The 26,068-nt window shown below is 45.9% G+C and overlaps 1 protein-coding gene across 1 annotated transcript in view; it reads right to left on the bottom strand.

The window, feature by feature from the left end:
• Positions 1-26,068, bottom strand: part of EYA2 (EYA transcriptional coactivator and phosphatase 2) — a 178,067-nt gene that overhangs the window by 33,469 nt on the left and 118,530 nt on the right. The window contains exon 9 of the mRNA XM_010835055.1: positions 8,642-8,731. Coding sequence (XP_010833357.1) covers positions 8,642-8,731 — 90 coding nt within the window. The remainder of the gene's footprint in view (positions 1-8,641; positions 8,732-26,068) is intronic.

Below are 26,068 nucleotides of genomic sequence, written 5' to 3'. Positions count from 1 at the left end.
CAGGACATGTCAGCTGTCACTGTGATTGCATTTATTATTCCCACCAGTGCCTCCTACTCAGCTCCAGCCTCTGTCCATGTTCTGCTTTATAGAAATGCATTTAGATTCTCTGTTTATTGCTTTGTTCCTGTTGCGGGGGTCGGGGGGAGGGAGGGTGCTCTAGTACTGTAGTGTGGTTTAGGCTGCTGTTATCTGTGTGACCTTTATATATACAATGTGAAGATGCTGTGCTAATTCACAGAGGAGTTTCTCATCTTCACTTTCTTCACGTGCACCAGGAATTTATTTTCTTGCTGTCAGTCCTTCTCCAGGCTTCCTGGCACATCTATCCTCCCTGCTCCCCCTTTCCCTCAGAACCTGCTGTCTACAGCCCTGTGCAAGTCGAGATTTCCCACTGGGAATCTCTGCTCTTAGCCAGATGGCAATCTCTCCTGGGAGAGACCGCACAGCACAGCCGATGCGTGGAAGGGCTCCAGAGCCAGCTGCCTGGGTCTGAAGACGGCCTCTGCCAACTGTGTGACTTTGGATTGTTCGCTTAACCCTTCTGTACCTCAGTCTCTTCATTTGTAAAATAGATGTTATGGACTGAATGTTTGTGTCCTCCCCGAATTCATGTGTGGAAGTGTGAACCCTCAGTGTGGCTCTGTTTGGAGAGGGGGCATCTAAGGAAGTCATTAATGTTAGGTTGTAAGGGTGGGACTCTGATCTGATAGGATTAGTGTGTTCATTTGGGCTTCCCTGGTGGCTCAAGGGTAAAGAATCCACCTGCCAAGGCAGGAGACACAGGTTCGATCCCTGGGTCAAGAAGATCCCCTGGAGAATGAAATGGCAACCCATGCCAGTATCCTTGCCTGGGAAATTCCATGGACAGAGAAGCCTGGCGTGCTGTAGTCCGTGGGGTTGCAAAGAGTCAGGCATGACTTAGCAACTGAGCACATGTGCTCATAATAGTCAAGAAGAGACTCAAAACTGGCTAGCACACACACACACACACTCTCTTTTTTTTTTTCTCTCTCTCTCCTGTACACACATCGAGGAAAGGTCACATGGAGACAGCGAGAAGGTGATCTCTACAAGCCAGGAAAAGAACTTTCACTGGAGACCACATTTGCCAGCCTCTTAATCTGGGACTTCTGGCCTCTAGAACTGTTAGTTGCTCAGTCGTGTCTGACTCTGTGTGACCCCAGGACTGTACCCTGCCAGGCTCCTCCGTCCATGGGATTCTCCAGGCAAGAACACTGGAGTGGGTTGCCATTCCCTTCTCCAGGGGATCTTCCTGACCCAGGGAGTGAACTTGGGTCTCCTGCATTGCAGGCAAATTCTTTACCATCTGAGCCACCAGGGAAGTCCCTAATTTATTTCTGTTGTGTAAGCCATATAGTCTGTGGTGTTTTGTTATGGCAACTAGGGCAGACTGAGACAGTGGGGATAATAATAACCAGGATTAAACAAGTTAATACCTATAAACTACTTAGAACAGTGCCTGGTACCTGGTAAGTGCTCAGAAAATGCCAACTGTGATTACTGTTCTTGTTATTACTATTATCATCACCAACCTAACTGAAAATGTAGGTCATGTCTTACAAATTTAGGGCTCCAGAGCTGCACTGTCTCATAGAACTTCCTACGATGAGTTGTTATTTAAGTCACTAAGTCGCGCCTAACTCTTTGCAACCCCATGGACTATAGCCCGATAGGCCCCTCTGTTCATAGGATTTTCCAGGCAAAACTACTAGAGTGGGTTGCCATTTCCTACTCCAGGGGCTCTTCCCTTCCCCGGGATCAAACCTTCATCTCCTGCTTGGCAGGCAGATTCTTAACCACTGAGCCACCATGGAAGCCTAACAATGAGTACAGTGAGGTAAATGTTCTGTCCTGTCCAATATGACCATCAGCTACACGTGGCTTATTACATTAAAATTACTTAAATACAATGAAAAATCCAGGGCCTCAGTCACACTAGCCACATTTCAAGTGCTCAGCAACCTCAGGTAGCCAGTGGCTACTGTGCTGGACAGTGCAGAACAGAACACTGACTGCTCAGAAAATTCTACTGGACAGCCCTGCTCTAGAATACTGGCTTTGAAGTGTTTTGACTGTGACCTTCCATAAGAGACACGTTTTCTATCACAGAGAGATTTAAATTACTGAAACAGAACTGATGTCACTGAAACAATTTCTCAAACAGTATTCACTACGACGACTTGTGGTGCACTCTTATCACACCTCTTTCAGTCAACTCTCCTGTTTAAATGTTTAAAAAATTGGCTTCTAATTACCAGAGAAATGCAAATCTCAACTGTAATGAGGTCACCTTACACCAGTCAGAATGGCCATCATTACGGCTACGGCTAAGTCACTTCAGTCGTGTCCGACTCTGTGCGACCCCACAGACGGCAGCCCACCAGGCTCCCCCGTCCCTGGGATTCTCCAGGCAAGAACACTGGAGTGGGTTGCCATTTCCTTCTCCAATGCATGAAAGTGAAAAGTGAAAGTTAAGTCGCTCAGTTGTGTCCGACTCTTAGCGACCCCATGGACTGCAGCCCACCAGGATCTTCTGCCCATGGGATTTTCCAGGCAAGAGTACTGGAGTGGGCTGCCATTAAAAAGTCCACAAATAACAAATGCAGGAGAGGGTTTGGAGAAAACCTCCTACACTGGTGGTGAGAACATAAATTGGTGTAGCCACTATGAAGAACCAGATGGAGGTCCTTTAAAAAACGAACAATTGAGTTACCATATGATCCAGCAATTCCACTCCTAGGCAGGTGTTGGGAAAAAACTCCTAATTCAAAAAGACACATACACCCCGTGTTCATTGCAGCACTATTTACAATAGCCAAGACACGGAAGCAACCCAGTGTTCATCAACAGAGGAATGGATAAAGAAGATGTGGTACATACACACAATGGAATATTACTCAGCCACGAAAAAGAATTTACTAACGTCATCTGCAGTAACATGAGTGGACCTAGAGATTATCATATAGTGAAGTCAGAGAAAGACAAATAACATATGATATCACTTACATGTGGAATCTAAACTATGATACAAATGAACTTATTTACAAAACAGAAACAGACAGATATAAGAAACAAACTTACGGTCACCAAAGCGGAAAGGGAGTTTGGGATGACCAGATATACAACACCATATATAAAATAAACAATAAGGATTTATATTTAGCACAGGGAACTATATTCAATATCCTGTAACAAAGCACTTAGAAAAGAATATGAAATAATATAGGTATATAACTGGATCACTTTGCTGTACACCAGAAACTAACACAACATTGCAAATCAACTATACTTCAATAAAACAAACAAACAATAAATAAAACCTTAGTTTCATTCTAAGCAATATCACCAATGATATCACTGGCATAATGTGCTAGTCATACCCACCCTCCCCCAAAAAATTAGTAAGAAAAAAAAGTAATTTTAACAACAAAAAATATTTTTTTTCAAGTAAGTTACATGAAGCCTGGATCGTGCTGAATGCTAGGTAATTCGTAAATACGGTAGAGTTGACTAGGTGATATGCAAATACAAGGGCTCCGCATAGCATTTCTCAACGGGGTGCCCCTGGCATTTTGGGTGGAATGGTTCCTCATTGCACAAGGCCGTCCGAAGTGCTGGGTTATGTGGCCTCTCTGGCTCCGCCTGCTAGAAGTCAAAAATTCTTCCCTTTCGTGTGATAACCCACTCTTTCCTCCCATTTCGACACTCACTCTCCTCCACTTGACACCTGAGAGCAGGGAAGGTGGGGAAAGCGAGGGCTGGCTGTCTCTTGCCTGAATCTGCCCTGCCCCACTCACCTCGGGGCCACGCGGGTGATCGGCATCGCCACCCCTGCGGTGCACTGAGCCCTGAAATCAAAGCCCAGAGGGCTTGCCCCCCAGCGCCTGCAGTCACTGGGACGCAGGACTGGGTCCCGCCCCGGCGTGGCGGGAGCGCACGCGCAGTTCAGTGAGCCTCGGAGGCTTGACCGCTCCGGAGCTGTCGGCGTGTGAATTCAATCGAGCCTCCACCCTCGCCCCGCAGCCCCGCTGGCATTTCAGGTGAGGGTCCTCTGCCCTGGATTTTCCTTCAAAAGAAGCAGTTCTAGCACAAAGGCAAACTGGCCAGGTAATTGTCAAGACTTTTGCCCAGATTCCAGCAATTGGCTGTCAACGGAGGTCCAGGTCAGCCACCACTGTCTTTTCTTTGCCATATCTCTGTATTATAAGTATTGTTACCGAATTATGGTAAAATCAGGGATTGGGTAAGCTAGTTGCATTTTCTAGCTCATCACACAATGCATCTAACAATTATTAATCAGTTTGCCCCTGTACCAAGTTACCCCATTCTCGTGTCATCCCATCTGGGATGGGAGCCCCATCTGCTGGACATGTACACGGGAGCAGGCTCTGTGCTGACTGCTTCCATACATCTCCCATCATCACGATAACCCTGGAAGGTAGGGACTTTTCAGCTACCCCTTTAACAGATGAGAAAACTGAGATTCAGAGAGATGCAGTGACTCACTCAGGTCACACAGCCCAGGAGATGGTGGGGCCAGGAGTCAAAGGCAGACTGAGCTGATGAGCAGGTGCTTGCCCTGAACTCAGGATGCGCATCCCAAATGTCCAGAGGGAAAGCTGAACTTGGCACCTACTTTGTCTCTGACCAGTTCTTCCTCCGTGGATTCCACCCTCCCCTCCCCCGCCCCAGGAGCCCTTTTACCCTTGAGGCCCAGAATCAGATTTAATGCAAAACACTTGCTTCCACCATTTCCCTCTTTGGTCTTCTCCACCCAGCAGCCAGGGGGCGCCTCTGAACCACGAGTCAGGTCATTTTGCTCCCCCGCTCAAAATCGTCCAGTGGCTTCTGGTCACTCAGAATGTTATCTGGAACTTTACCATGGGCCATATGATCTGTCTTCCCCTCCCCCAAATCCTTCCTGCTCTGGCCTCTCCTCCCTGCTCCTGGAACTTGCCAACTTTGGCCATGCCCCAGGGCCTTTGCACTGCTGTTTTCTCTGTCTGGCACACTCTTTGCTTAGATACCCACATGATTCTCTCTTTCACCTCCTTCAGGTCTCTGCTCCAATGTCAGAGAAGTCTTATCTGGTTATACCAAGTAAAATACCCCCTGGGTCCATCTCCTTTGACTTTGCTAGGCTCTCTTTGGAGCATTTCATCTGACATTTTATATTCAGTTATTTATGGTCTGTTTCCCCAACTGGAAGGTCAGTGCGTCCAAGGTGGGGGATCTTGCTGTGCTTTTTTTTTTTTTGGCCACTGAATTCACAGCACTTAAGAGTAGGGCCTGGCGAACGCTAAATTCTCCATAAATCACTGCTGCTTGTGGAAGCCGACCACCTAATTTACAGACAGCACTGCAGGCTCAGAAAAAGGGATCAGACTTTGCTCCTTAAATGCCATCATCTAACCATCGGCCCAGGAGCCAGGCCTTGCACTGGGCTCCGTAGACAGCTCGCCTCTGCCCAGCCCGGAACAGCCTCTCTGCAGAGCTCCACGAGGCTGCTCTTCAGATTTTGACAGGGGCTCCTCGGCACCAGCAAGCAGTATGTTTTCACTTGTGTGAGTCTTAACTTCTCCATCGAGGAACGTGGTTTCAATTCTGCCGAGGTGCCCTTGGGGCTTCTGGCATTGGGGACATTTTGGAAAAAAAAAAAAGTGTAGAGAATAAAAACAAACTGTCTTCCCTGAGTAGCTCCAGCTGGTAATTAAGATGGTTTTCTAAGAGGTGCGACTTTGACTTTGGGGCCAGTGAGGAATAGCAGAGGGAGCAAGGGTCTGAAGATACGGGCTTGAACTCACATACAACGGTCCCCTCAAAATACCTGGCTCTGAGTCTCAGTTTCAACCAAGGTGGACAAAGCCCCTACTGTGTATCTGCCTTTCTATTGCATAAGAGCTTCAAACGCTTATGTATTTGCCTCACAGTTTGGTATCATCGGGCTTCCCTGGTGGCTCAGATGGTAAAGAATCTGCCTGCAGTGTGGGAGACCAGGTTCGATCTCTGGGTTGGGAAGATCCCCTGGCAAAGGGAATGGCTACCCACTCCAGTGTTCTTGCCTGGAGAATCCCCATGGACAGAGGACCCTGGCGGGCTACAGTCCATGGGGGTCACAAAGAGTGGGACACGACTGAGCGACTAACACACACTTGGTGTCATCGCTGGAGTGTCCCAGACATCTCAGACCCCAGGTGCACTTGACAGAGGGATGGATTCTTCACCTCCCCTGTGTTGCCCATCACAGAGAGAACAGCACCATCACCCAGGTCAGGCTGAGTCCAGGAGTCTCTCTTGCCTCCTCACTCTCCCTCATCCCCCTTGTCCAACCTGTGAGCAAGGCCTCTTAGCTTTACCACCATCCCTAAGTGCACATCTTCTTCCCATCTCAATCCAACCCGTTTTTCTTCTTTTGCTTGGAGGTACCTCTATGTTAGTCCCCCAGTCTCTCCCCTCCCACTCCTATTGCCTGTTCTCCATGCAGCAGCCAGAGTGGTCATTGTGACACATAAGCCAGGTCAGGTGGCTCTTCCTGTTTCATGCTCCCCCGCCCCATGGCTGTCCACAGCACTCAGAATAAACCCTGATGTTTATGGCTTGTGTCTGGCTCACGCCTACCTCTCTAGACTCATCTCTCTCTGCTCTCACTCACTCACTGCAGTCACGTGGCCTTCTCGCAGAACCTAGAAGACATCACACTAGTTCTCACCTCAGGGCCTTTGCACCTGCTGACCCCATCTCCTTTCATCTCTACCTGGCTGACCCCTGCCATCATTCAGGCCTTGGCTCAAATGCCATGTCCTTGAGACACCTTCCCTGACTCCCTCGAGAACGAAAATGCTGTTACTACAAACTGTTCCCTCACTATCACACCTGATTTGTTTTATTTTCTTCACATCCTTTTCACTCTCACAGGCATTCTTGTTTACATATTTGTTTGGCTGTTTATTGCCTGGTCTCCAGGGATTTAAGGTGAATCAGACAGACATGGTCTCTGCTCTCATATAAGTAATATTCTAAGCAGGATATAGGGAAAAACTAAATCTACCCTGGACTTTTCAACTACAAGGGCCAATAGTTTTCATTTTTTGCTAAAGCGACTTGGGTTTTGCTATGTGTGATCAGTGGAGTCTTTACTACATTAGGCTCCATAATACTTGCCGAATTCAATTGCCATGTTTTTTTTTTTTCAATTTAAAGATTTAAGCTCTTTCTCTCTCTTTTTTTCCCCCTCCAAGATATGAGAGGCCTTAGTAAAGAGAGCTTGCATGTTGCTTTTGGTGAAAGAGATAGTTTTGGGCTTTGATGCTACTGGCATTTTCCACTACTCCAAAGCTCTCTTTCTTCCTCAGCAAGTTTCTATCTCAATCCTCTCTTAAAAAAGAGGCTGGACAGAGGGCATCAATCCCATTTCACAGACGTGAGGACTGAGGGCCAAATGGCTTGTCGAGACTGGACAGAACACAAGACCGATCATTTCACCAAGCATTTTCCCTCTGGAACTCTAGGACAGCAGAACAGAAAGGAAACCCTGTATCCTTTCCTGATGATAAATACTGGCAATGCTCCAGGCTGGCCAGGACAGATTTGAAATTTATAGCCTTGATGTTTCTATTTCGCAGTGGAGTCCCCAGGGATTTTTCAGATTCTAGGAAAAAATATTCCTACCAGGATAAATAGAATTGTTCTTTCATAAGCAGTTATATTTTAGGTTGCCTTTATTTTTCTATCTGTTAAGCCAATAATGAGAATATAATTTACAAATCTAGAAGATTCCCATGTTAATTCTCTTATCAGACAACCTTTCCTTACCTTGGAGAAAGCCGTTTGCTTTTTCATTAGGGGAAGGTAGTGCATTTTATTTCCTTTCTTGCTTTTGCTACCAGGAAGCTCACAGACAGACTCTGAATTGCTGTCATTAACCCAAGCCAGATTTTTATTTTTGTACAATGCTTCAGCCTTATTCATTACGTGGCTTTCTGTTCCTTTGTGTTTGCTTTAGTAGATCTATCTTAAATATGTTTTCTATTTGAGATTTTTCCCCAATCTTTCGGACACAGGCAGTGTATAAACAAATGAATTAAATTTATTCCTGAAGCTGCTCTCCCCCTTCTCCCATCTCCCTTGCTCCTTGCTTAAGGGCACAGGAGCTGATACTTTAAATCAGCATGCTCCCCCTCCCCTTTCTCTTTGTAAAACATGTTTTCAGGGGAATGTAAATTGTTTTTAAAAGCTTCCATCCTGGCCCGCTGCTAATTATTCCTGACCCAGGAGGATCCATACTAATTTGCCTTAATAAACTTTATTAAATAGTAAATTTCAGGAGGAAGAAACTACACAGCTTTGATTGGATTAGTAAAACTGCCAGTGGACATCACCGCTAGAGCAGAGAGAAAAGCCCATTAACCGCAGAGGGAATCCGGTCGAGTGTGTTTCCAATAAGCTGTGGCTGGCCACAGTCCTATGCCTTCTTGGGGGTTGCAAGCAAAAGTTTCTAGCCTCCAAATGAAAAAGAAAAAAGGGAAAACGAAAAGGCAGTGTCTCCGCCCCCAAACCAGATGCAGGTGATTAAATAAAGCACCTATGGAATGAAACAAGTAATCAAACAATTCCAAACCTCCAGGTCATTGAAGAACAGATGTGTGTCTGCGAGGTTGAAGATCATTTCCTCCATCATGAGGCCAATGCGCACGGACGCCGTGGTGTCCTGTTAGGAAGAAGAGGAGAAGAGCGTGCAAGTGGAGTTGGTGCCATCTCAGCCTGCCCTCCTCCGGTCCCACCTGTGAACGGTGCTTGTGGTCTGTCTTCATCTCTGTGGCTCCCACACGGCCTAAAATGTGTGTCCAGGTGGGCTCAGGGTGATAATGTTGCACAGCTTCTGGGATTTCACGTCTACCTTTTCATCATTTCTATTTATCCTCATCAGTGTTTAAATCTGCCCCCCAAATGCCTCTGGAATGGCACGTGTGTTCAGTGTTGCAAGAACCACAAATGGCTGGAGGAAAAGAGAACCTCTTGGAAAACAAGACATTTCAGGGAGAGCAGTATAAACCATGTATAAACTACTGGCAGACTTGGGATCTTGGTTCTCTATACTGATCAGTCTATGACGCTGCCTTCCTGCTCCAGATGTTTAAAAAAAACCACTGTTATCTAACAAGAGAGGATTAACTATAAAAACACAAACAAAACCCAATGTAGTACATCCATACCAGGGAAAACTAGGCAGCCATTAAAAAAAGGGAGTCATGCTAGAACTCTTGACATGAAAGAATCATCCAGAAACACAGTATTAAGGAACAAGAGCAAATTGTATCACAGTACACTGTGTAAAGGGCATCCCAGGTGGTAAAGAACCCGCCTGCCAATGCAGGAGACATAAGAGACGCTGGTTGGGTCCCTAGGTTGGGAAGATTCCCTGGAGGCAGGCATGGCAAACCACCCCAGTATTCTTGCCTGGAGAATCCCATGGACAGAGGAGCCTGGCGGTCTACGGTCCTTAGGGTCACAAACAGTCAGACACGACTGAAGCAACTTAGCATGCATGCAATTACTGTGTAAAACACAGTGAACAATAAAAGGGTCCATTCTCTCGCCCTCTCGTTCCTACACACATAATGTGTAGATTGCATTACTCTTCATCCATATTTGGGGTCCCTTCCTGAAAAGCTTCTCCCTGTAGGGAGAGGATACATGCCAGGCGCTGGCAAACTACAGCCCGCAGGTCAGATCTGGCCTGCTGTCTGTTCTGAATGGCTCACAAGTTGAGCGATTTTTACATTTTTGGAGAGTGTGTTGTATATGGTTGCTTTTGGGCTTTGAAGGCTGAGGTGAGTAGTTGTGACAGATCCTTCCTGATCCTAAAGTGCTGACTATCTGGCCCCCTGAAGACAAAGGCTGCTGACCCCTGATTTAGAGGTTCCCTGTGGAACTCAACGGTGACCATGTGACTTGCTTTGGCCAACGAAATGTCAGCAGAAGATATGTTTCACTTCTGGTTGGAAGGGCCTTCTCCGGTGGCTGGGACGGTAAAGAATCTGCCTGCAGTGCAGGAGACCCAAGTTCGATCCCTGGGTCAGGAAGATCCCCTAGAGAAGGGAATGGATAACCACTCCAGTATTCTTGCCTGGAGAATTCCATGGACAGAGGAGCTTTGTGGGATCCCAGTCCATGGGATTTCAAAGAGTCAGACACAACTGAGCGACTAACTCTCCCCCCTCCCTTTTTTTTCCACTTCTGGTTGGAAGCTTTAAGAGCTAGTATATGGTTTGCCATGCTCTCTTCCCACTTCACAAGGCTAAATGTTCCAGCTACAAGTGACTCGTCAGCTTGGGTTCCAGAATAAAGCTGATGAGTGTCAGAGCTACAACAGACCACAACGGGCATGTACCATAAATAAGAAACAGGTGAGATTCGGGGCATGTCTGTTGCTGCAGCATAACCTCACTGATTCCAACTGATACACGTGGAAAATATAGAGCATACACGTGGGAAATATAGTCATAATGGTTCTCAGCCCTGGCCGCACACTTTGTTGGCGTGAGGAGCATTTACAAATCAATAAAATCACAATGGCTGCGGGTGGGATCCAGGCACGAGAAAAGTTTAAGCTCCCCACCTGATTTCAATGTGCAGTCAAGGTTAAGGACCACTGATCTATAAGGAGAGACAACACTTAGTAACAGTCCTCGTTAATATCTGTTAGGTGCTTTCTCTGTGCCACTCTCTAAGTATTTATTGACTCATTTAATCCCCACAATGCTCTCTGAGGTGAGCACTTAATATCTTCCCATTTCAGAGATGAGAACACTGAGGCTCACAGAGCACCCTGCTCAAGGTGCCACAGCTAGCGAGTGCCGGGATCTGAAGCCGGTAATCTGGTTCAGGGCAGCTCGGCTTCAGAGGAGGCCTCGGAGCGGCCAGGATTGGGAGAGGAGGAAAGGTGGCCTTGACCTCCATACACCTCTTTTCCCAGTTGAATTTTTCACCAGGAGGCTCTATTACCGCTATTATAAAAACAAATAATGAATGACATAAACCCGTCTTGACCCTTAAAAAAATAGAAAATCGCAGCTGGTGATCTCAGCTTCACACACACAACTGTGAAGAATCAAGCCCAGGAACACAGCCATTAGGTGAAACACCTCATTAGGGCTTCCATAGCCAAAGCTTAGCACGCCAGGCCCTGGCTGGAAGTCGCAGGGTAGAGTGGTCCATGAAAAACGAAGAGGAAATGGGGAAAACAAACTCCATGGAGCCAAGTAAGGAATCACTGTGTGACCTGGGGAAAGGTTTGGGGGGTGTTTCCACATACTGCTCGAAACCAAACCATTTCACCTCCGCAGGAGTGCACACATTCTTTCCTAGTGAGGCTGTACGCCTAACCACCTATGCCCAGCCCTCCATGTGCTAAGTGGGAAGCAAGAAGCAGCAGCCACCTAGATTCATCCATTGAAAGGATTTATTCAGAAAAATGTCAACTCTCAGGCCAGCACACAAAACAGGAAAAGCAATTACTGTAGACAAAAATGGCTTACCTGTGACAAGTGTTTGCATGGTTATAAGAAGCCGAATCCTCTACATCAATAAAGCTGAAATGATGACTTACTGATATTGGGAGGGTGTGGAAACAAAGTCTACATGTGTGTGAGAGGCAAGGGTGGGTGAGAAGAGAGAGCTAAAGCCTTACATTGTAGTTTGGGAAGCCAGAGATCCTGCCGAAAACAGAAAAAAATCATGCAGTGGGTAAAGAAGCAGGTTACTTCGAAATTTGAAGGTAAATACCCAAAGAATCAAGAAGAGTTGAGAGTTGTTGCCTCTGGGTGAAAAAACAGGGTGGGGTTGGGGGGAAATCACTGGGGACTGCTCGCTGCGTTTCATAATCCCTTCCTTTGGAGAAGACATGAGTTTTAAACTCTACGCATATATTTCTTGGATTCAAAGAAAACTAAAAACAAAAGGAGGGGCTTTCCTGGTAGTCCAGTGGTTAAGAATCCAGCTGGCAAAGCAGAGGACACGGGTCTGATCCCTGGTCCAGGAAGACTCCCTATGCTATGGGGCAGCTAAGCCTGTGTGTGACAGCCACTGAGCCCGCGGGCACCAGAGCCCAAGCTCGACAACGAGAGACGCCACCGCAGTGAGAAGCCCGAGCGCCGCAACTGGAGAGAGCCCGTGCAGCAGTGAAGGCCTAGTGCCGCCAGAAAGGGAAACCTCGGCAAGCAACGTTACCCTCCAGTGTACACTGCGCGCTTAGTCACTCAGTCGTGTCCGACTCTTTGTGACCCCATGGACTCCAGCCCGCCAGGTTCCTCTGTCCATGGGGGTTTTCCAGGCAAGAGTTCTGGAGTATGGGCAGTTGCCATTTCCTTCTCCAGGGGATCTTCCCAACCCAGGGATCGAACCCAGGTCTCCCTTATTGCAGGCGGGTTCTTTACCGTCCGAGCCCCCAGGGAAGACCAGAGTAAATACTACCCTAGAGAAAAATCCATATATGTGAACAAGGGATGTGTAAAAAGATGCTCATTACAGAGTTGTTTGTAAACTGCAAATGACTGAAAACTATTTAGCTGTCCACTAAAGAGATTAGAGAAATAAAATGTAGAATATTCGTACAATGGGAAACTAAATTCAATGGAAACAAATGAACCAGATCTCCAGTTGTTAACATGGACACATCAAAAAAATATTGACTGAAAGTACATATCAGAGAGTTATATACTGCATGTTATTACCATTTATTGGAGACATATAAAATGTTACTACATATTTTCCATGGGCCCTTATATATCTGTAAATATCTGCAAAGCTATATATCCATAATCAGAACAGTAATTACCTTTGGAAAGCAGAGTGGAGGGGAGAGAGGAATTAGAAGTGATGATCAAAGTGAACTTTAGCCTTATCTAGAATATTCTCAATTTCTTTTTTTTAAAGAGAAGAGATTCAAACATTTCTGGGATTATTAAAAACTGAAACAAAAACTTCAAGACACCCAAAGGTTTCTGAGGAGAACTTTTAGAATACCTAACTACTCCCTAAGCATTCTCTTATTTCAGTTTTTTCTAAAATCTGCTTGCATGCTGTCTATTAGATGATTTTAAACTGTGTAGTGGGAACCTCTTTTGAAGATACTTGATAAAAACTAGTTCTGCTGAGGTGGAAAAGTCTAGAACAGCCCAAGAAAAGCGCAACTGTCCCTGTAGTTAAGTGACACACAGTGTTACTCCGGGCCAGACCACTGTATCCAAGTAGAAAATGCTTTTTTCAGGGTTGTAAAGACTGAGAAATGAAGAAACAAAAATTGGTGGAGGCTGAGCATGAATTAATGTGAGGACAGGGTGACAGGGGTTTCATCTCATGCTGCCCTCTGAATGCATCCCTGACATGCTCTATAAACACACCATCCTGGTTTGTTAGCTTAATTCACCCCGTGTAGCTTGGAGAGGGAGGAAGCCCACCTGAACTAGCACTCCTCCCAAAGAAAGCCTAAAATATGGAGTCTTTGCACCATGTTTTTCCAACTAATAAAAGGACTAAATGAAACAGCACACGTGTAACCCCCAGCCCAGGGTCCGGGATATCAGGCACTCTGCAAGCGCTGGTTATTGTCAAAACATCCCAGTGTGCTTCCTCGTGTTTCTGTAAACCCAGCAGGAATATCCCGAATCAGATGGTACCCTACGAAAGATGTGCTTTATGAAAATACCATCTCACATGAAAACCATTTTCTTAATCATTACATACTCTTTGGATTAAAAAAAAAAATCGGTGGTTAATTTCTTAAGTAACAGCAAGAAACAGATTGTGCTTAAGAAACAATCAATTTAAACCAGAATGGAGAACTGAGAAAAGGGAGTTTTTCCAAAACAGGCTTCGATTTGTAACTTGTCTGTGGAAAGGACTGCGCTGGGGGCCGTTGGGGTCGGGCGGATGGAATGTCGTCTTTGACTCAAGAATCTGTGGGTGGTTCTCTCCCCACGAAGGTACAAATCAGACTGCAGATTTTTTCAATGTGCTCTCATGTTCTACAGATTTGTCAGGGTTCGGCTTTAATGACGGCGAGGTGGGCTTCGCACGCTTTCATTTAGGAGGCTGATGAGGACGCTCCAAGCACAACAACCCCCCTCGAGGCAGACGCTGTGGGTCTGGATGCAGCTGTAACCTAATTATCACGCATTCTTGGTGAGGTTCTCTTAATTAGAGGAAGATGGTGGGGGTGTTCACCATATGGGCCCCTCAAAGATCTGCCTTGTGGATCAGTAAGTTATCTTGTGACGTATGGCTGTATTTCCTGGATGCGGGCGGAGAGGGTAAGAGCCTTAAAACAGAAAGTCTTTTCCTAAAACGAAATTAATCGAATATCAAACAAACTTGAAGGAGGAAAATGGCATGTGGATTCCTGGAGGTTTCAAAATCTGAATGCAAAAAATTCTTCGGGGTTAATTTAGATGTTAATTTAGATGACGGCAATTGTTTTCTGTCAAGTGCCTTCATCACTCCCAAATATCTAAGCTCTCCGATTTAAGCCGTATTCTAAGAGGTCTTCTGCCCAATCCCTGTGGATTAGGAGGAAACCATTTTCATTTCTGAAGGAGTCCAAGTTTTGAACCAAAAAGTCGTATGTAATGAATCACAGCTCTGTTCGTCCAAAAGAGAATTTCCTTTATTGAATTTTCCAAGTTTTCTATTTTAAGCACATAACGCTTTTGTAGTAGATGGTTTAATTCATCATTTAATTCCGTTTATAATTTAAAGAGGTGAGAGCCACACTATTCAGCATCACAACACTTTGAAGAAAAGAAAGGCACACCCCCAAATTCATCTTGAAATTAACTTATAAGTGTGGTCTTTTTTTTTTTTTTTTTTTTACAGCTGGCTGGATAATAATAATAGCCAGTCATTACTGAGTGTTTTGTAGTAGGTTAAGAGTGCGGGTTCTGAGCCAGACTGCTTATTATGTTCAAGGCTAGTTCCACCTCTTACCACTAGATGACTTTGTACAAGTTACTTAACCTCTGTGTGCCTCAGTTTTTCATCTGTAAAATGGGGTTAATCAACTCATAAAATTGTTATTAATACAAAGATTAAACGAGTTTTTCAAAGAGTAGGTTGTCATCCGGGAGAAGGCAATGGTACCCCACTCCAGTACTCTTGTCTGGAAAATCCCATGGACGGAGGAGCCTGGTAGGCTGCAGTCTATGAGGTCGCCGAGTCGGACACGACTGAGCGACTTCACTTTGACTTTTCACTTTCATGCATTGGACAAGGAAATGGCAACCCACTCCAGTATTCTTGCCTGGAGAATCCTAGGGACGGGGGAGCCTGGTGGGCTGCAGCAGCAGCAGGTCGTCATCCTTTTAGTGAATGTTTACTTTAAAAATGACCAGCTTAAAAAAGACAAAAAAAGAATAAAAGAAATATAAGAGAATCTGCTGCTGCTAAGTCGCTTCAGTCGTGTCCGACTCTGTGCGACCCCATAGACGGCAGTCCACCAGGCTCCCCCGTCCCTGGGATTCTCCAGGCAAGAACACTGGAGTGGGTTGTCATTTCCTTCTCCAATGCATGAAAGTGAAAAAATAAAGTGAAGTCACTCAGTGTCCGACTCCTAGCGACCCCATGGACTGCAGCCCACCAGGCCCCTCTGTCCATGGGATTTTCCAGGCAAGAGTACTGGAGTGGGTTGCCATTGCCTTCTCCGATAAGAGAATCTAGGGGTTACTAAACTACGGCTGTCAATTTTTATAAAGTTTTACTGGAACACAGCCACGCCCACTTGTTTGCTCATCGTTTGTGGCTGCTTTCGGGCTATAATGGCAGCGTTGATCGCTCCTGCAGAGCCTAGCCTAAAGCCTAAAATATTTATTATGCCACCAGGGAAAAATTTACCAATCTCTAGAATAGATGACAATCCAGTGTTCTTGCCTGGCAAATCCCAGGGACGGGGGAGCCTGGTGGGCTGCCATCTGTGGGGTTGCACAGAGTCGGACACGACTGAAGCGACTTAGCAGCAGCAGTAGAATAGATGACGAAACATCAAAGTACATCATCATATGCAAATTCATACGAAAATATTGGGGGATCAGATCCCACTGTTTCTAAAATCTACTTCTGGATATTCTGGTTACACGAATACATTTTCCATTTTGTCTTAAACTAATGTGTGCTGTTTCTGTTGCATGCAATTGAAAGATTCTTGACTCTGCTCACAGCTTCCCTGTGTCTGCACCCAAACAGGTATATTTCAGTCAGAGTGGCAATGACCACAGGCAAGTTCAAGTGCTTCTGCACATCTTAGGAATAACTGAGCCTTTCCAGGCAGCACTTCAGAAGACTGATGGCACCTCTTACTCCCTCAACCCTAAAGTGTTGTGAAGGCAAGTGCACGGAAGGGCCTGTTTTATTTTCTGGTCTTAGGGCCACAGTCTCTTTTTTATACAAGCATTGCCTAATGGAGCAAGTGCTTTCCTCCAATGAGCACCACAGATTGCCTCCACCATTCACCAGGTATGCGTGAAAGTGGCCACAGGCAAGAAGCTTCCTGAAGCAAAGTGACCGAGAACATTAACTGCAGAGTCAGCAGGACCTGGCTTCAAATCCCAGGACTGCCATTCCCCAGGGACATGACCTTGGATCAGATGTTCACCCTCCCTGGGTCTCAGTTTCCTCACATGAATATAAGCAAGTGACTCCTTTCTAGGGCTCCCGTAGGATAATGAGTGCGATATGATTTCCTCCTGGTGCTTGGGTATATTATTAGCACAGGCAAATTAGCAAAAAGGCATCAGAGTCCACAACCTTCCATCAGAACGCTTTCCCCACTTAGAAATTCCCGTGCAGTAGTTTGACCTGGTATTTGCTAAACCACGGCCATTCTTGTAACACCTTTGCAAGTTTCACACACTGCAGAGCAGCTGTGTTAACTTAGGATTTTCCTTTAATTGAGCTACCCTTCCTGCACATTTTTTTTTAAAACAAACACAGTTCAGAAAGAAACTTGTCCTCACAACTGCAGATGGCAAACCTGTTCCACTCACCATCGCAGAAAGTTAAACACAAAGATGAGCATGTATGTTAGTTTCTTGTGGATGCTGTAACAGATCACCACAAATTCAGTGGCTTGAAACAACAAAAGTTTGTCCTCTTACAGAGTTCTAGACATTAGAAATCTAAAATCAAGGTGTTTCAGACTTCCCTGGTGGCCCAGTGGATAGGAATCTGCCTGCCAAAGCAGTGGACAGGGGTTCGATCCCTGGTCCGGGAAGATTTCACGTACCATGGAGCAACTAAGCCTGTGTGCCACAACTGCTGAGCCCCTGTGCTGCTGCTACTGAAGCTTAGAGCCTGTGCTCTGCAACAATGACACCCATGCGTCACAACCAAAGAGTAGCCCCCGCTCTCTGCGATTAGAGAAAAGCCCGTGCAGCACCGAAGATCCAGTGCGGCCAGAAATAAATAACATAAATTAAAAAATTAAGTCAAGGTGTTCCTTCGGGAGCTTTCAAAGGCGAATCAGTTTCCTTGCCTTTTTCAGCTTCCAGAGGCCAGTGCATTCCTTGGCATCGGCTCCTTCACCGCAGCCAGTTCCTGCCATCGACTCTCACCTCCTGCCTCCCTCTTCTGAGGACTCTGTGATAACATTAATCACACCTGTTAAGTCTCTTTGGCCATACAAGGTAACATTCACAGATTCTGGAGACTGGGACCTGAACACCTTTTGGGGGCCCATTTGTCTGCCTAACACACAGCATGCAATGAAAAAAAAAATGACAAAATGCTGCTCTTTTGGGTGTGTGATCTCATATACCATGTTTTAAGGCAGTTGTTTAGTCACTAAGTCATGTCTGACTCTTCGTGACCCCATGGACTGCAGCCCACAAGGCTCCTTTGTCTATGGGACTTTTCAGGCAAGAATACTGGAGTGGGTTGCTATTTCCTTCTCCAGAGGATCTTCCTGACCCTGGGATCGAACCCGTGTCTCCTGTGGCTCCTGCATTGCAGGCGGATTCTTTACTGCTGAGCCACCAGAGAAGCCTGTTTTAAGGCAGAGGTTCTCAGCAAAGGTGGCATCTCCCCCTAGAGAGCAGTTTGCAAGTTTGGGCAACACTTTTCCTTGTCATAACTGGGGGGAAGTGGCATTTGGGGAGGGTTGATATTGTGATTTATAGTACAAAATATATATTTGGGTTTTGTCCCTGTTTCTGGCACAGAACTCCTAAAGCCCTTGGAATTTTTAATAGCCGAGATATGGAAGCAGCCTAAGTGCCCATCAGCAGTTGAGTGGATAAAGACGATATGGTGTGTACATACAACGGAATGTTACCCGGCCGTGAAAAAGAAGGAAATCTTGCCATTCTGACAACACGGATGGAGCTGGAGGATATTTTGCTCAGTGAAATAAGCTGGACTGAGAAAGACAAATACTGTTTGTTTTCACTTGTATGTGGAATCAAAACACCAAAACAAACCAACATAAAATGAAAACAGACTCATAGATACAGAGAACAAACAAGTGGTTGCCTGAGGAGAGAGGGGTGGGCAGAACAGCTGAAGAGGATTGAGAGGTACACGCTACCAGCTGTAAAACACGTAAGTCACGGGGATGTGATGGACAGCACAGAGAACACAGTCAACCATACTATAAAACCTTTTTATGCTATGAAATCTATAAAAATACAGACTCGTTATGTTTCATACCTGAAACTAATATAATACTGGGAGAAGGAAATGGCAACCCACTCCAGTATTCTTGCCTGGAGAATCCCACCGACAGAGGAGCCTGGCGGGCTACAGTCCATGGGGTCACAAAGAGTCAGACATGACTGAGCAACTTTCCCTGGGGTGATGAACGTATCCACGTGTTGGGAAGGTGGCACACCCCAGTTGCATGTGGGTGCTCCTGTGCTGGGGACCCTTCTGGACCCTCCTTATGTACGCCACATGGCTGTTCATCCGTATCCTTCATGATATCCTTTGTCATAAACTAGTCCCTGTATGTAAGTGTTTCTTTCAGTGCTGTGAGCTCCAGCACATTAGTTGAACCCAAGGAGGGGGTCATGGAACCTCTAATTTATAGCCAGTTGGTCAGCAGCACAGGTAACAATGTAGATGTGCAACTGGCATGAAGTGGGGGCGGTCTTGTGGGACTGAGCCCTTAGCAAGTGGGATTAACCCGGACGCTGTCTTCAGGAAGACAGAGTCAGAACTGAATTAACTGCTTGGTGATGTTGGGAAATACACATTAGAGGGTGCCAGGGACACAGGACAGTCATTTGTAATGAAAAATTGTCACACATCCCACGTAACTTTCCCATTTCATTGCTGGACACTCTTGTTATAAAAAAACCTGTTTCTAATTATCTGAGCCTAGCCTGTAACTCATGTTTTTACTTTATTCCCAAGGGGCCTTTAGATCATCACTGAGAGAGGGAGACGGTGAGGGAGGCTGAAAGCAAGCACATTTGTATACTGGGCTATATACGGCTAGCTAGCTTCCACTCACCTCCAAAGCTGTTGTCCACACAGCAGCAAGATCGGTCTTTTTAAAACAAAAACCAGAACTGTCCCTCCTCTTTTAAAACCCATCAGCATCCTCTGGCCCTCTGAATAATGCCAGCATCCTTCACTTTTGCACTCTAACCCACTGGTCTGCTCTGTGAGCTTGCCAACTCGATACTGCCTCAGGGCCTTTGCACTGGCTGTTCTCACTGCCTGGAATTTCCTTTCCCCAGATGCTTTCCTGGCCGGCCCCTTTGTAACATTCAGTTCCCACTTTCAATACCAGAAAGACCTTCTCTGATCATCCCGCCTGAAGTAACCTGGGTGCTGACCCTCCACTCATGTGGCATCTCATTACGCTGTTTCAGTTTTTAACAGCATTTACCATTATCTGGAAAGATCTTATGATTTCTGATGCTTCTCTCTCAACCAGAACACAAGCTCTCTGAGAGCTACTGCTATGTAACTCGAACCTGGACCGGGTACGAGGCAGATGCTCGGTTAAGTATTTTTAAAAATAAATATTTAAGTGTGTGTAAGTCTTTTGTATATTAGCACACTTCCTCCTCAAAATATCTTGTCCCTAGTTTACAGATTAAATGAGATTCAAAGTGAGGAGGAGATTCAAAGCGACAGAGCTGGGATTCAAACCCAGGACTGAAGCGGAGCAGATCCCTCTGGTCCTTGTGCCTTCTGCCCACCTCCCCCCACTATCAGGCCTCTGCCTGCCTTTGGTTGGCGGAAAACTTTAAAGAATAAGTTGAGTCCAAGAAGTGGGAAGTGTGCAAACAGGAACACAGTCAAAGGAGCCTGAATAATAATAATAATGTAGTCGTTAAGCATAGTCAAGGACCTTTAGTTCTTTCTCAAGGGCTGTAGATAGTATGCTGAGCCAAATCCTGTGAGTTGTCTTATAGATACTAAAATAGCAGGTGGAGAAGTTAGCTACATGATGACCAGACTGTACCCAGGACATGAGCTACCGCGATTCTGAAAACTGGCCACAAAGAAATGGAAACAAATGGACCCTGGAATTGAGGATTAACTGGACCTAAAACAATCAAGATGACACTGGTCAGACCACTGATGACCCATCTGAAGATGACTGTCAGAGATGACTGTGCTGTTTCTGCATGTAGCCCCCCCGCCCCCAAGACTTCTATAAAAGCTCTTGCCCATTGGTTGCCAGTGGTGGTGGTGGGGAGTTGGCCTTTGGACAGACGTCCGCCACCCTCCCTCTGAGCTGCCAGTATCTGAAATAAAGCTAACTTTCCTTTCCATCAACGTGGCCTGTTTTTGGATTGGCAAGCAGCCGGACCCCACACACTTTCGATACAGGATTACCGAAGAAACCAAAATCTTATCCATTTTACTCACGGAGTATGTCTTCACAGGAACTATTAACAAGTGCTTTATTAAGAAAAAGAAGCTACAGTCATATTACCACCAGAATTTTTTTTTTTTTTTTGGTAAATGTCTGATTTAAAACTGTTGAGGTCTACTTTTAATGAACAAGTGAAGTGAAGTCGCTCAGTCGTGTCCAACTCTTTGCGACCCCATGGACCCTGGCTACCTGGTAGCCTACCAGCCGCCTCAGTCCATGGAATTTTCCAGGCAAGCATACTGGAGTGGGTTGCCATTTCCTTCTCCATTAATGAACAAGGGACCCATTTAATTAAATTACACTTCCAAAGTTAAGAGAAATGACAGGTGGTTGCCATGCAAAAATCAGCCTGATCCTTTTCTCAGTCTCAGGCTAGCTTTCCTTTTTAATAACTGCTGGGCTTCAGAGTGGATAAAAGGAGAGACCACGTGCTGGGGAAGGATCTCCCTTCATTGCCCCTGAGCATTTGTGCCTCTCATTTCCCAGACGTGATGTGGAAAAAAAAAGTTACCCAGTAAATCCCTCACTTAGCTGTCCCCCGCTCCCCACTCCCCAAGCCAGGAATGGCTCTTCAGGAACCAGACGCTTTGGCTGAGATTGGAAGTCACATCTCTTGAGCTGGCCTTGAAGGACTCTGAATCCTCTCTTGGCTCCCCAGCCTTCCGCCCCAACCCCTGATTTATGAGCAGCCCATAACTTTTTAGGATGTCATTGTATGTGTCAAAGAGAGATGAGCCGGGGGAAGGCCCATCCTGGTAACCAATTCAGGGCCTCTCTAGATCCGTGAATGTTACCAAATGCAATGCTTCCAAAAGTAATTTTCAGAAAAAAACCAACCAAACAATGAAAAACACAACTCCCGTATGCACGTTATCTTGTTCTCACGGGGATCAAAGGACGGCAGCTTCCAGGGGCAGTCTCTTTCACCCTCATCACAGGGGTCTCAGGTGAAACGCCAGTCAGTCCTTCAACATGAAGCGGGGGCAGCCACGGTCTTTCCTCCAAGATGCTCCTATGCCGACATCCTACAGGTTAAACCACTTCCGGTCTAAGTGGACCCAGCCCCAGGTGTAAGCCTTCCTGGACTTCCCACTCCAAAGGCATCTCTGAGTGCTCCCAGCGGGAAGCAGGTCTAAAGAGGCATCCGGAGATTTCCAAACTCTTCTCTTACCCTGAAGCTTCTTAGGTGATGGAGTTAGTTAACCCTACTTCAAGCTCCTCACAAGGCATTTTCTTAAGGAAACGTGTATAACCAGCAGAGGTAGATGTTTGTGAGTTCGGGATGTGATCTTGCTAATTACTTGTTAATTAGCAAGCTCACAGCTAATATTCCTGTGAGAACTCAGCTCCTTAGATGTGTTTCTGAAAGCTAGCGGCATGGTTAACAGTCAAATTCACTAAGAGACTTCCTTAGTCAACTACTTTATTCTTATTTTTTTGGGTCACACTTCGTGTCTCGTGGCAGTGGTCCCCAACCTTTTGGGCACCAGGGATCGTTTTGTGGAAGACAATTTTTTCATGGACTGGGGTGGTGGGGGGATGGTTTCAGGATGATTCAAGCACATTACACTTATTATGACATCAGCTCCGCCTCAGATCGTCAGGCATTAGACGCTGGAGGTGGGGGACCCCTGTCTTGTAGGATCTCAGTTCTTCAATCAGGCACTGAACTCAGGCCATGGCAGTGAAAGTGCTGTATCCTAACCACTAGACCACCAAGGAACTCTTAATTACTTTAAAAGAAGAAGTTTGGGCTAGTTCTTTAGGAGACCGATAGGTGGGTGCATGAACCTGCTTTTGTGTGTTTACAGAATACCTCTGGAGTGAAAAACTGGAGCTCTTGATAAATCAGGGAGCTCTTGATAAATCAGCCTCGGCACTGTTGACCCTTGGAGCCAGATCATTCTTTGCTGGGGCTGTACTGTCCATGGTAGGCTGTTCAGCAACATCGCTGGCCTCTATCCACTAGGTGCCAGGAGTATCCCCCTCATCCAGTTGTGAAAACCAAAAATGTCTCCAGTCAAGCGCCCGGGAGGCCAAAGTACCCTCAAGTGGGGAACCGCTGCTCTAATTCCTTTAAAATTAATGAAAGGCTTGGATCTTAGTCAATTAACTCTGTAATTCTAGAGTGGACAACCTTATCAATGAAACTAGCTTTCTAAATAAGTGACAAGTTAAAAAATTCTTCGATCTCCCAACCAGCTGAGTGTAAGTGCCGTTCTGTTTCAAAAGGCCACGTGGCCCAGTTGTTCGGCGTCACCACTGCAGCCAGGCCCCAGTCTGCAGACTCGGGCTCTGTCCTTCTTACTAGGAGGTCAGTGACTGCCAGAAGTCGCTGTGCCCATCTCCTGGCCTGCACATGTGGGTAACCAGAGCATCTACTCCTAAAGGATGAGAGTAAACGAGCTGATGTATGTAAAGCTCTTTAGTGGATACTGAGTTGGGAGCAAGCGCAGAGGGTCTGTCATCCTTATCACAGAGTTACCTTCTCCGGGGCCTCACTGGCCACACCCAACGCTTGCACTGGGCCGTCTCTTTCTTGGGTGCCACCTGAAGGGGCCATCAGGGGAGACATGGAGAAGAAGCTTGGTTTGGCGTTTTGTGATCTTGGCCTTTTCCTTCTCATCCCAGCACCCAGACCGCCACAGGCCAAGCTTGTGTCTTGGCGGGCACCCTGTCTGGGCTTGCAGACTTCTGCAAAGGGCAGCCTTGCCTACCTTGGAGACAGTTCACAAATTCAGGCAGCCTGCCACGTGTGTTCGCCTGGCTTTTCTCTTGTGTAGATTACCCTGACGCCCCCAACTTGGGGTCAACATGCTTTTGCACCGATTCTGGAACACAGTGCTCTCCCTCTCCCTTTTAAAGAAAAAAGAAAACCAAACGCACAAACACACAAAATCAACCAGAGTCATCACGCCATACAAGCCAACTGGGCCTTAAAAAAAACACTGCCAAGTAGCTGTTTACAAGCTGAACAAATAATTACTCTGCCACAAGGAAGAAAAGTATTAATTAAAGCTATTCATTAAACCAGCCTCGCTATTCTGTGGGGTTTATCTCTTGGAAGTGTCAGCCAGAGGTTAGGGACGGATTAACACACAATGGAGGGCTTTGCCAGTTAAATCTCCTCCTTGTGGTTAGCTTTTAATAATAAAGTTGTCATTAAAAGAAAGAATTTAATGGTTTTAATTGGGTTTAATTACTTGGAAACTCCTGGAAAACAGATCAGCTTGTTTGAAAGAGAAAGACAAGTAAATGATGGTGGTAAAGAAAAAAAAAAAAAAGGTTGATTCACATGTTTAAACAGTAAAGCTGAAAAAAAAAAACCAAAAAAAAACTTGGCTTCTTTGGCAGTTTCATAGGAGAACACAGAAAATAGAAACGATCTTCTTAGCTCAGCAAATGGGTCTATTTGTATTCACAAGAACTTTACCAAAAAAACCAGAAGGATAAATGCCCGTCATCACTGAATCACAAAAGAATCAAACTGACTACAAATGATAAAATCATAGTTAAATTGAAGAGAACAAACAAAGATGTCTAAACTGGTTCTTCTTTTGAAGTTTTACGCAACTACTCAGCCTCTTAAGATTTTTTTTTATCCTTTGAAAAATGTTCTTTCAGCTGGAGGTGTCTGGCAGCTTTAAAAGCATTTCCCTAGGATGTAAATTTAAATGCAAAATATTAAATAGATAAATGGAGCTGTGAAAGTGGATTAGGGGGACCGACTATCTGGATGTGCCTAACTGAGGAGGTTCCTGGGACTTGGCACCTTGAATGTGAAAACTGGGAAAGTTCCAGATGACCCAGATGAGATGACCACCCTAACTCGAGTCACCATTCATGACCAAGGGGCATTTGAGACCAGTGCATTTCTGGAAGTTCACACCAAATGCTTAGACCAGGGCTTGACACCCAGCAAAGTGGCTCCTGCTTCTGTCCAGGAATGGGCACGTCCTCATCAACACTCTTGAGTCTTGTGCTTTTCATTATTATTTTTATTACTATTATTTGTAGTGGTAGTGATACATTCAGAGAAGGCAATGGCACCCCACTCCAGTACTCTTGCCTGCAAAATCCCATGGACGGAGGAGCCTGGTAGGCTACAGTCCATGGGGTCGCTAAGAGTCCGACACGACTGAACAACTTCCCTTTCACTCTTCACTTTCCTGCATTGGAGAAGGAAATGGCAACCCACTCCAGTGTTCTTGCCTGGAGAATCCCAGGGACAGGGGAGCCTGGTGGGCTTGTCTATGGGGTCGCACAGAGTCGGACGAGAGAGGATATTCTTACACAACCAGCAACATGCTTCTAAAGATGTAGTTCTTGGGACTTCCCTGGTGGTCCACTGGCTAAGACTCGGAGCTCCCAATGCAGGGGGCTAGGGTTCGATCCCTGGTCAGGGAACTAGATTCCACACAGCTAAAGATTCTAGATTCTACAGCTAAAGATCCTGTGTGCCACAAATAAGACCCAGCACAGCCAAATAAATATATGATAGATAAATAAATAAATAAAGATGCAGCTCTTTAAAAGACATTCATTCACTCATTATTACTTACGGTTATATTTATTACAGACCACCAAAGTGTGCTTCCAAGAACTGGGCAAAGTGTATTCTATACATGGAGTGATAAAGACTATGGAAAAAATACAGCAAAGGATTTGTGTTGTGTGGGCTGTGCGGGAGGCGTTGCATCTCATAGGATGGTCAGGGAGGTCCTTGTGTGAATCTGTGCATCTGAACACATCTTCAGGAGGAGAGGGAGGAAGCCATGTGGGAGGAGGAATGGTTCAGACGGAGGGAAGCAAGTGTTCCAAGGTCCTGAGGTCGGGTGTGGCTGGCAGGGCGCGGCTGGCAGGGCTGAGTACCAGTGTGGCTGGAGTAGAGAGAGGAAGAGGAGGAGTCCTAGGAGATGAGGGCATGGAGGTAATGGGCCAGACCCTTCAGAGCCACATCTAAGGGCGTGGCCCCTGGTAACTGGGTCAGATTTGTCTTCAAGAGCTTACTGAGCACCTACTATGAGCTGGGTAAGAACATGCGTGTTCTTGGCTCTCATATGGCTTAAAACATACACATGGAAGCTAAGGGCTGGTGTTCTTGTCTTCCCAGGATCCATGCTGTTACCTTCTGGTAACAGTATCCTGAGTGTTTGTGCGGGGGGG

Source organism: Bison bison, unplaced genomic scaffold (genome assembly GCF_000754665.1).
Source record: "Bison bison bison isolate TAMUID 2011002044 unplaced genomic scaffold, Bison_UMD1.0 scf7180017864038, whole genome shotgun sequence".
Classification (NCBI taxonomy): domain Eukaryota; kingdom Metazoa; phylum Chordata; class Mammalia; order Artiodactyla; family Bovidae; genus Bison; species Bison bison.
Note: the sequence above shows the minus strand (reverse complement) of the source record. Positions and strands in the feature narration are given on the sequence as shown.